This window comes from Centrocercus urophasianus, unplaced genomic scaffold (genome assembly GCF_019232065.1).
Source record: "Centrocercus urophasianus isolate 14NV4802_14NV808 unplaced genomic scaffold, USGS_Curo_1.0 seq_58, whole genome shotgun sequence".
Taxonomy (NCBI): Eukaryota; Metazoa; Chordata; class Aves; order Galliformes; family Phasianidae; genus Centrocercus; species Centrocercus urophasianus.
In genome coordinates this window covers 235,501-247,484 of record NW_024885177.1, presented here as the reverse complement: position 1 = coordinate 247,484, position 11,984 = coordinate 235,501, and the positions used below count along the sequence as shown (strand labels likewise).

At 42.1% G+C, this 11,984-nt stretch overlaps 1 protein-coding gene across 1 annotated transcript; it reads right to left on the bottom strand.

Moving 5' to 3' along the window:
* Positions 1-5,264: 5,264 nt before the first annotated feature.
* On the bottom strand, positions 5,265-11,191 carry BMP10 (bone morphogenetic protein 10). The gene is made up of 2 exons (XM_042836225.1): positions 10,748-11,191; positions 5,265-7,416 (listed from the first exon to the last, which is right to left on the bottom strand). Exons 1-2 carry the CDS (start codon positions 11,079-11,081, stop codon positions 6,473-6,475), a joined length of 1,278 nt encoding a protein of 425 aa, XP_042692159.1. The 5' UTR covers positions 11,082-11,191; the 3' UTR covers positions 5,265-6,472.
* Between the last annotated feature and the right edge of the window lie 793 nt (positions 11,192-11,984).

The following is an 11,984-nucleotide window of genomic DNA, read 5'->3' as shown; positions in this document are numbered from 1 at the left end:
GATGCATGCCCTGTTAAGCACAGCCTGAGCTTGTAGCTCAGGGCACGTTGCTTATCTATATTGCATTAATAAGGGTGGACAGAGGAAGCACAAGACATGCAATCTATATTATTAAGCTAAATCTGTTTTCAGCCTTGATTGGCAAAGGGGGGTGAAAAAAAGCAATGCAAGCTGGAGAAATCCCAGGGAGAAAGCTGAGTGTGTCACTGCTTTTCCAGCAAGAATGATTTCAAAATTGATGCAAGCTTATAAATGAAATTCTAAAAGGAATTTGGACTGAAGTGGTGCCATGCTACTTTGTGCCTACTCCAGCAGCAACCAGCTGGTGTAAGCCAAAATAAACCACTGCAATGTCTCCACTGCTAGATCAGCCCTTGGCACCCCTAAATGTGCCTCAGCTTCCCAGGGACCCCCACTCCCATTTTTGGAGGAGTTTAAATTGGGATGTCCCAGGGTAGATCTGGTGCAGAGCAAGCACAACAAGCAATAATAAGTATTATAAGTAGAAATGCTAGGAAGAAATCATTTTTCCTACAGGAAAATATTCATTCTGCACAGCTCAGCTGGGTAACAGTAAAGGCCATAGGGCTCCCTGTATCAGGATCCAAAGCCAAGCATCTAAAATCTGGCAATGGTATAAGTATATTCAGTATTGCACAACAATTAGTTTCATTTTCCCACCTTTGCATTTCAACTCTGCCTGATTAGCCCAGTGGTGACAGCTCAGGAAATGGATTCCACCAAATCTCACAACAACTGATCTGAAATGCTGTAATCTACAGGGCGATAAGGAGTTGCTATAGCAAAGCCAACATAAACCTGAGTGCTATGGAAGGTTGGGTTGTTGTTTAGCTCTGTTGCTAGTTAGCAAGCTGTGCCTGATTCCAGGGACCACCCTGTGTTTAAACCTTCTCACTTCACACGTATCTTTTCAGCACCATCCTGGACAGCATCAGCTGCACGGAGCTGAAGGACGTTGGGAGCTCTGCATCACGTTGAGCATCCCTTGGCCCAAAGTCACTGTGGGCAGCAGCTCCTGCAAAATGTGGTTGTGCTGATGTTGGATTCATGGTATGCATTTGCTCCTTTAAAATCAAACACTGCATATTGTTTTCGTTGGTCCTATCTCATAGAAAATTTGTAGTATTTGGAGCTAGGGAGAAAAAAAATGCACTTCTTTTCCAGCAGCATTGCTCTGTGTCACGGAAATCCATTCCTCTCATATCATTTCCTTTATTGCAACCATGTTGATTGCTTTTATCCCCCGCATTTCCTTTGTTTACTTAAAAAATGCAATCAAAGGTCCCGCAAAGCCCTTGCAATGCCGAGCAGGGGGCTGATCAATTTGCCTCGCACACAGAATCGTGTTGGGCACACATCCAGCAGTGTTAAACAAGCATGCTAATTTCCTATTCCCAATGTATGCTCATTTATTTGGATGTGATTTATCACCCTTGGTGATATATTATTACAGCACACACATTAACAAGTCTGCTTCTGAGTTTGTCCTTTCCAAAAAGTAGCTCCATTTGCAGGAGTAATGCAGCTGTATCCTGAAGGGTTTTGTTAGCAATCTGCTCAATGGAAGGGGCTGGATGCAGACAATTTCACAGGTCTTTGCTGGCTGAAATTCTGCTTTCACTGATGCCCAAAGTGAGGCAGTACAGTCAGTTGGCATGCATTTAGCATGCACCTGAAAGCAAATGTGCTTTGTTGCTGCAGGAGCTCTTAGCAAGACCTCAGCATGTATCACCATCCACTATTCATCTTCTTGATAAGGGTATCAAAAGGTGGAGTTTTTCCTCTGTTTCCATCCAGGAAAAGCAGCAGTAACTCTAACAGCTGCTCTCTCCACAACTTTTGGTTGTGTTTCCCCAGCAAGATGCTCCTGTGCACGCACAGCAGGCACACTACGTGCTTCACGTCCTACTCCCCAGGGAACAGCTTGCAGCGATGCAGGCTTAGAAAACACGTGTCTGATCTGAGCAATAGTGGGTGGGCAGTGCTGAGGGTCATGAGGAAGAGCAAGGCAATGGGTGGATGAAGGAAAGGGAGGCAGGGCACTCACCAGCTGGATTTGTTCCCAAGGTCTTGAGGTCATTTGGAAGCATCTCCTTCTATTGGGACGTGCAGGAGAGATGTAACACTGACAAACCTGCCTGCCCACTGGAAATTACTGGCTTTGGGCTTTACAGAAAGGGAGGATCTCTGCTTTCTTTGTTTTTTTGTTTTGGTTTGGTTTTTGGTTGTTTTTTTCTCTTTTTTTTTTCATGCATGTTTCTATTTCATTGGGCTTGGAGAGTAAAGCATAAAATCTTAAAATCACTGAGGTTGGAAAATGCCACTAAGATCATCAAGTTCAACTGTCAACAGAATGGCCTAGGTTGGAAGGGACCTTAAAGATCATTGACTTCCAACCCCTGTGGCTTTTTCTTTTCATTGAAAAGATGATTTTAAGAAGCTCACCACAGCAGTAGTTTTTATAGTCTGTTTTCATTAGGAATGTTAGGCCACAAACTCAAGTCCTCATTGGGTTATGGCTGTGCCAATGCTATGAGTGCTTTGCATGGCAGCTTGTTAACTTGTGGCCACAAATCAGTTTCATTATGGCTGAAGGAGGTTCAGGATGTGTGTATTTGGGCTTTCATCTGACTGTATTTAGACATCCACACTCTAGAAATGAGAGAAAAGCCACATTATTTCTACCTTAGTCTTAGAAGTTTAGGGCAAAGCATGGGCCAACATTTGAGGCTCTCTGCAGCAATACCACCTCCTTGACCGCTCTTCACTCCTGATGTTGCCTGTGCCAGAAATGCACGTCTCCATCCAAAATGCCTGGGCCCAACAGTAATATTCAACAATAATATGCTCCATATAATAAACATCTTCTTCCAAGGGGTGTTGATAAGAATTTCCATTTTTAGTCGAGGGCAAACAAGCCATTCTGCCTTTATTTGTTGCTGTTGTAAATGAAGAAGGAGCAGAAGCTAATTTTGTAACTTTTCCTGTAAATAGTGCATTAATGAAGACAGATGGGTCAGCAATATAAACAAAACCTCTATCTCAAGCTAGTTTTGTTCTGGCTTTGTTTCCCAGCATAGTAAGCAACCCACCGCCACCCCAGTTCCCATCCTATTAACAGTGTTTGCACTCCAAATGTTGAACTGGGTTATAAGGAAGTTTAAATTAACCCTGGGCTGTAGTTCTTCAAATTCTTGAAGCAGATGTTCAAGTGCCAGGAAATCCTCCTTCTCTTTTTTTTTTACTGTTTTGTTCTGTTTTGCTTTTTTTAAATAAGTGATAGATTTTGTTGGCGTTTGACTTGGTGCAGAGGTTAGAAAATACTTCACTGAATCCCTTCCATTGGGCTGGTAGGTAATCCAGGCACCAAAATGCCAATGTAAAATGGACAATGCAGTATCTAGAGGTAGGGAGAAGAAGATGGGAGTAGGTTTGGCTGCAGCTTTTGATTGCTTTGAGAGATGGTTTTTCCTAAGTGACCTCAGTTTTGGGGAGACTGAACCTCATGGCTTTGGCTCCAAAGGTGCTCCAAAGGTCAATGGGCATTGGGAAGAGTTATAGGGTTAAAATGGTCATGCAAATGTTGAAGAAGTTTGGTTCCACATGCAGAGAGCTTAAGATAGAAATCATATCTATATTATATAGGTCATAAATGAAAGGAAGAGCACATTGCTACTTAAGGTGAAAAACAAACTCTTTTAGAAACAGAAGTCATGGTGCTAATGTGGATGAATAGGAGGAGAGAGGAAAGAGTAAAGAAACAAAGAAAAAGAAAGCATGCACTAGAATGCTCTTTCAGGGACTTGTCACCGATTTCCCCAGCACGTACAGCTTGATAGCACTGGCTCTTGTCATGCTCTCACCATGTTATTGTGAGTGTCATATCTATACAGACAGCTGTGTTGAAAGCCAAGCACTTCTGATTTCGCAGCCTTAATTTACTACTTAAGGAAAACACTTCATAAAACAAGTCTTCCAATTTTTCTGTGCTATTTTGCTTTATCTCTGCTGTCTAACTTCAGTAAATGTCTTTGCCTGTTTATTTTTAAAGGTAAAGTCAAAGTAAGGTTTTGCTAACAAAGCAGGAATGCAGGAATGCCTAACAGTCACACAGTAATAAATGAAATACCGTTCTCAATAGTTTTCATACCCAATTATGAAAAGCATAGTTGCAGCTGAAGGATTCAAGAGATGCTTAGTTTCCTCCTGAAACAACGTAATACCCAGGTATTATCTCAGGCTTCACCAGTTTTCAACACTACTTCTGTCTGAAATCACCAATCATGAAATCATTAGAGTTGGAAGGAACCTTTAAAGGTCATCTCATCCAATCCATGCTTGTTTTATTACAAAGAAAAATTGCTAATACCAAAAGATGGGCTGGCATGTAATCCCACACAGGTACTGTAGATATATCTGCTGATTTCTACTTGTGAATACATGTGCAGGTTTAATTACTGATAGAACTACATGGCTACCCACACTAGCACTGCAGTACTCTTGTATCTCATCTCCTCTATTAGAGCAATAAGAGAGTGCGAAGGCAGCCACTCTGATATGCTTTGTGGTCACTTGGAAATGTGTAATGGTAGAGGGTGGTTCTACTGGGTCATATTTTGTCTCTAAGGCATAGATCCTCTTAATTGGTGAGCAGAAGTGTTGGTGCTGTTCGATAAAGGACAGCAGTGCAGAAGCATGTTGGGTGGATCACTGCCACAGGAACAGTTGCAGAAAAGAGCCGATAAAAGCAAATGTCGGATTATCTCCCTAATGCTGGATTATCACTCCTAACAAGGTGAATGGTTTGTCCTGGCAAATGGCTTCATAAGAATTGAGGAGAGTTTTGAAAGCATTTGCGTGGTGACACTTCAACCATTGGCCGCGGCAGTTCGTGTCAGCAGAGGGAGATATCACACCTCCCCTGAATTCCTGCAGCGTGCCATTAAGGACAGACTGAGATTGCAGTGTGGCTGTAGGGAAAGGCCCGTGAGCAGTGCCAGCTACCTCGGGAGGAGTGAAGCAGTACAGACCCATGGCCCAGCTGCTACTGGGAACCACGCAGTGGTCACGGAGTGGGCAACACCGTACGCTCACCAGAATGCTGCTTAAATAAACACTGGGGTGAATAGTTCTGTAAGCAATGGAGATAGCCATGGGGTGCAGTTTTTACAAGTATCTAGGGCAGAAGAACATTGCCAATCCCAATCTCCACACAGCACAACTCAACAGAGAGAGTCCACATCCAGGAGGGTTGGTACAAGGTTTTATCCAAGTGGGGTTACATACAAGCACAAAAATAAAACGTTCTGTATTCTACATTATATTACAAAGGCAGGCAGTCAATAAATAGATCAATAAATTATGGGAAGCACAGAAGAGTATGTGTGAAAATAGGTGAGACTGGTTTTAGTTGGTGCATGATAAAATCTTTTGTGTTCATTCCCATGAAGTGTTAGAGTGATTCTTTCAAAGGCCCTTATCACTTCCAGTGAAGATAACTTTCCCTTAAAAGTGTAAAACAGATGCAGGGACAGTACAGTAGGCTCTGGTACAGGCTAAAGACTCAGCGTCACTTACACTTTCCCAAGAATCTGACAAATTTGCAGCTTAGTATAAATAAAGTGACGGGTCTATTGTTTCTCAGCTCCGACACCTTCTTATCACTGCGATTTGTTGCAGAAGAGTGGCGGAAACATTGGCATGTGACTCCATCATATAGCATTTAAGGGGGGGCAGTACCTTTATGAATTGACAACTTCAGCACATACACAAAGGAAAGATCCTCTCTATCTAGCTGGCACAATGGGGTTTCCTTTTCTGTCTATTTCTATGCAGACTAAATGCAATGCTATTCAGCCATTTGAATTGGGCAGTGTGGATGTATGGGACACAGCTTACTGGACTGGCTGGGGGGACCAGTTTCTAAGCTGGTATAAACTGGTATCGTTCTAAACCTTTTGTTGGGATTTCAGAGCTACAGAGATAAATTTTCAAAGAAATATCTGAGCATGTAAAGATCTTTATAAAGATTTTACACTGCAACTAAACAATCTAGGCATGTATTGCCCATAGCTTTAGTCGCTCTGGAAATCCCTACAGATGCCAATCACCATTTACAAGGCACAAAAAGATGCCTTTATTCCTGTGAATTTGAATGTGCCCCTTCTGGCATGAAGAGCCCACCCAAACAATCCAGTGATTTGCTCTATGCTCAGATATGAAGAAAGACAGTCATAATTTGAACAGAATAGCAAGAAGCAAGCAACAGAACAAAATATACATTCCCTACGGTCATATGACTTGCCCATTCCCCGTGACAGGAAACATACAATTATCTGTACATGCCTCATTAAATAACCTTATTAAATAGGAAATCCGAAATGTACAAATTTACAGACTGAATCATTAAATACTTCCCTTGTGCACTCCCCTGTGCATGTGTTCCCTGCTACTATCTGCAGCCACACTCTGATACCACCATGCCTTCGTATTTGAACTTGTAGGTGACCACCCCTGCATCCATGTAGAGAATTGAGATAGGATCGAGTTTGGTGGGCACGCAGCAGGCCTTGGAGGCTTTCTGGGGATTCTTCAAGTGAACCAAAGTCTGGACAATGGCATGTTTTGTTGGGGTGACGTGCTCTGTTAAGGGGTAGGCGCATACTCCATGGCACTCATAAGCTTCATATCCTGCTGGAGCGATGATCCAGGAATCCCAGCCAATCTCCTTGAAATCTATGTAGAGTGGAGTCTTTTTGCAGTAGTTGCCTTTTGCGTTCCTTCGGATTCGAGCAGTGGAGTCATAAATGATGTTGGAACGCATCTGGAGCAGAGCCTCCTCACCAGGGTGTCCATGGAAATTGCCAACCTCCAGGTTCTCCAAGTCCAGGAGCTGCTCATGGTCTATCATTTCATTCAGCTCTTGCTTCTCCTCTTTCTTATCGTTGCTTTGGTCATCAGAGAACACAATCAACAGGGGCACGTGCTTAGCCTCAGAGTTGATGTCGATATCGAGTTTCCCCTCTCCATTCTGCTCCTCCCCTTCCCTGCCCTCAATGTGAACCTCCAGCCGGTGCGTGGTCAGCCCTGCCCTTCGCCAACGCCTGATGGCTTCAGTCACCTCGAAGCTCTCCCACTCGCTGCTGGTGCCATAGATCTGTCTGGATGCCAGTGCCATGATCTTTCTTTCTTCTCCTACCCCCATATGGTCATTTTCCAGCACTTCAAAAATAGTGACCTTTCGGTCGAGCCCATCATAAAGCATTTGGTCCCTCTCCACCAAGGTGTAGAGCCTCAGCTCCGCCATGGTGATTTCTTCATGATGAGGGATGGAGACATTGAACAGAAGGGGATATTTCCGAACTCCTATGACACCAACAGGGTGGGAAGCAAGGTCTGGAAATAACAAAAATCAGGTATTTTAGAATGGTCAATATATCCAATAACACATGCACTGAATTTCACCTGACATGTTTTGCACTGCATGGTTTCAGTCCAACAGTTTCAGGAGAGTGTTTTCTCCATTGTCCTTGGAAAAAAAGCCCACAGCTTTATTATAGATATCTGAGGACAGTGAGATCCCACATAAGATAAAGATTGTAAATCTGGACTTACGGGTTTTCTTACTACTTTCATGGCTTCAAGGGCTTCCTAGTCACCTGGAAGGACTACCTGTTAAACATGCGGGGTCTAATACCAAAATGAAATAGCTTCTTGGTAATTATAAAAAAAATGAGACAAAAACAGTCAGTGTAGCAAAGGAAGGGAAGAAAGATATAGCACTGGAGTGAACATGAGATAGATGACACATTGGCTGCATATGCAAGAACAACAGTCTCTATCTGTGTCTGCTGTGTGTTTTCATGCTAGCAAGTATTTCCTTCTGCTGAAATATCCTCAGCAATGCAGAGCACCAAGCATGATAGAAGGAAAAGTTGCCTGAGAAGCTGTAAAGGCTCCAGGTTAGGAAGAGCAGGCAGTGAACATCCAATGTGAACCATCAGTCAATAGGAATGCTGCCACAGAGCCAGTGAGTTTCAAGCGAGCAGTCAGACAGCTGTACTCAGGCATTTTTGGCAGCTTTGGTTAATAAAACATAGAAGAAGCACACAGTATCTGCTAGTCATTCAGGCTGTCTGTCCTGCCTGCATTGCTTGTTTATACATAGCAGTATGCATTTCTTCATGCAATGTAGGAATCTTACAATCCTAATGATTGTATATTTGTTACTGAATTACTACGCTGTCTACTTGTAACTTAGAAGACAGACATAGAGACTACATGTAAACTTTCTGCAGAAGCAAACTGCTTGGGACCTGTTGCTATCTTCATCTCTGACTCCTCCAATTTTGATATCTTTGTAGAAAAAGGACACTGATAAAACTGCAAGCATTGGCCAAACTCCATCCATGCACTTAAGCAAGCAGCTCACTTAAGCACATGAATTTTCCTATGGCCATGAAGTAGGTTTTGAGGCGCCTGCCTTTCTTCTTTTTTCTATTTTTTTCTGCTTTAGCAATTCCATCGGTTCATAAATTAAAAAATAAGGAGCTTGCATCTCCCTACCCATCAATTGAAAAGACGGGAGCTGATTATATTCCTCACAGCATCAGCATAGGAATGCTGAGAGGTGAAAAACACTGCTATTCAAGCTTAACCATGCTTAACCATGATCTGTGATCTGAGTGGTCTTGTCCAACCTTAATGATTCTGTGAGATGCCAACCGTGAGAATTCTGTGAGAGTGGAGAAATATCACCTGGCCACTGAGAAAACAGGCACAGGGCAATCACTACACCACGGCTATGCAATATGTGACAAGCTGGGTCAGCACTAACAGGGCAAGAAAAGTGTTCATTTCTAAGTCAAGATGTGACTTTGCACTTCAACTACAAAGTCCATAAGCTGAGATAACTTTCTGCCACCAGTACATCCCTGGCAGGGTCAGGAAGGGTGATCTGAAATCCATAGGAAAATAGAAATTTCCTGAGGACATTCACTGATAGAGCACTGCAGTTCTGTTTGCAATACAGCATTATACTCAGATTCAGTTCCAGCTGTGCCTCATGTTACATTTCTATAATATCTTTATAGCAATTACAAATTTAATAAAGGGCTTAATGAATAGCAATGAAACTACCATTACCACCAATTTTCAGGTGAGCAAAAAAAAGTCTGTTTCTACTGCCTTGAAGGTTACATCTAATTAATTTCTATATTAAAAAAGAGTGATTTTGACATGAAATGGCTGATTCTTCATTTCATGGATTTTAAAGATATAAAGAAAACCCAAACAATTGTATAACCATGTGCTTGTGAAGCTGTGTTAACATCAGTAGTCCCAGTTCGCATCCTGCTGTTTGGGATCAGCAGAGCAGAGAGGAAAACCTAAATGATGGAAAGTTACACCAAACTTGCCCTATCTCACTACAGAATTTTTGCAGTGATGAAGAAGAGATGGAACATCACACAGAAGGGCACAGAGCTGTGAACCCTGGCAAAAAGCTCTGTTTGTTCCATTTTTGCTCATTTTGCCAGTGGAATGATTCCAGATTTACGTCACTAAACCACACTGTGTTGTATTGGTTGGCACGTTGTACTCGACAAATTTCACTGTGTTCATTTCTCCTGCATAGTGCACAGTGAGAAAAGAACAACAGGCATTCCTGCATATGTCTGCATTTATACTGAAATGAGTAACTGTTCACCCATGGTCTAGCTGGTTTGCCATCAACCATTCAATAAATTCTCCCACTCTGGAGGAAAGGATATGTAAAGGAGAATTAAATCACAAACCAGAAACACGTTGCCAGTAAAGAGTATCCAGGCCTGGCAGGACTGAGCAGAGTGATAAAAATGCATAATGGCTGTTCTACATTACGCAGGGTAGCATGGAGAAGTCTTGCAGCGATTTAATAGTTGCACGTATCTCTAAAGAGCTAAAAAGAATGGAAGCACTTGTACTTGCCAAGTGGAATGACTGGTATTTGAAAACCATTGGTTGAAAAACATTTTTAACATAAATCCCACATTGGTGCAAATGACTGTTAAGAAACTGTTGAATGTTATCACTGAAACTTATCTTGTCTTTGCTGAAATGAGGGGAAATGTTGAAACAGAAACATAGGGAACTATGTAAGGTCATGAATAAACTTCCTTTTTCTAATATAATTTTTAACATGAAATATCTTATTTCTCAAAAAGAAAAGTTAAGTGTGATACAAAATTCTACTTATTGTCTAGACCGTGCTCAGATATCAAAGGAAGAAAATGTTACAAATCTCACGGGGATCAAAAGTGGGAGGGTATTAACAGAAACCCACATTTTGTTTCACTCACAATCAGAAAATACTGCAACATTGAACAATATGTAAAATGATTTCTTGCCTTAAGTTCAAATAATACTATGAGTTTCCATTTGAAAATCAGACAGATAATAACAAACAAGTGTCATTCTGGGGACAGTGAAAACAATGCACTCAAATTACACTCTTAAACACTAGAGGAATGTCATATTTCGTTGAAAACTTGCAATCTCAAAAGCAAAGGACAAGGGATCCATCTCATAGCAAGCGACATTAGTACAAGCAGTATTAATTGTCTGTTGCTAACGGCACTCACTGAAAGGCCTTTACTCCCTATTGTGTGCTCAATGCTTACTTGACTGTATACGTGTATACATCACGTTGACTACCAGGTGACCATTTCTAGAGATGCACATATCTTACCTTCATTTTTGAAGCTCCTAATGATATTTGCAGACGGCATAGATGTCCTGTCAGTGGCAAACTTGTTGTACAGCTCTAGCATGTACTCTGGTGGGTCCACTTTGGCCGATTCGTGCAGAGGAATGTCGGAGAGGTTCAACGTCTTCAGGAACTCATTCTTCATATTCTGAAGCAATGTGTTGAAATCAACGCCATCCTGCTCGGACAGGAATTCATCAAAAAGAGGCTCGCCTTCCTCCAAGGAAGAGTGCTCCAAGCTCAGGATGGGACTGCAAGAGGCAAGGTGAACCAAGAGGCAGAGGCCAGCCCACAGCTGGAGCACTATGGAATCCATGGCTTCGCTCCGGCCTCTGACCGCACTCAACAAGCTCTAGCTCTCGTGTGGGCTAAGTGGCGGTTTTATCCCCTTGTGTCACAGAGAGATGACAAGTTTGGATTGAAACTTGTGATCCGTCCTCTCTCCCTTCCCCCTCCCCAAAGCCAGGTCTCAGTAATTGGATAGGGCTTGCTCTCTTCTATGGTCGCCTTGCCTCTCTTATCTTGTGTAGTGTAAGCTGTTCACCAGATTTGTTGCTATCTTGCAATCCCCTTTCCCTTAATGAGCTTTTTGTAAACATTCTGCTCTAGGACATGAGAAGATAGGACAAGTTTCTCCTTGGAGAGGAACTGCTCTTTCTGCCTCCTTCAGCGTGTATGAACAATTCCATCCATGCAGATATAGAGGAAACTTAAATTCGATAGAGCTTCTACTGAAATCTACGAATTTTGCACCAAGGACAAAGAATAATTCCTTTAGTGCGATCAGAACATTAGCACAGGTTGAGTGCTGGTGCTCAGTGCTGTGTGCCATACAAGTGCTCAGAAACAGAAAGAGTAAAGAAACCTTCACTTCCTTTCATATCTTATATACTTAGCAGGTAAGAATTCGTAATTCTTGATTTAGTTGTTGGAGAGTTTCTCTTTGCAAATACTAAGGGCTTTACCCAAAGAGCAAATCTAAACTGATCTGCTGATTTTTGCAAATCCTTCTTTTCCATTGTGGCTAAGCATATCCAGGTATTTGTTGCTTCATCCCTGCAACTTTCTTCCTTCACAAATATTCTGTATCTTCTTCAATATCTATCATATCTTTCTTCTTCAAGACCCATCACTCTTGCAAATGGCCTCAACTCCAGTTAATAGAATTAGATTAATACTCAACCCATGGCTGTTTAAATTTCTCCTGTGTTTTTTGTTT

Coding starts and splice junctions, on each gene's coding strand:
- BMP10 (XM_042836225.1), bottom strand. CDS start 11,081: ATGGATTCCATAGTGCTCCAGCTGTGGGCTGGCCTCTGCCTCTTGGTT. Junction 7,417..10,747: donor TAGGAGCTTCAAAAATGAAG/GTAAGATATGTG, acceptor TGTTATTTCCAG/ACCTTGCTTCCCACCCTGTT.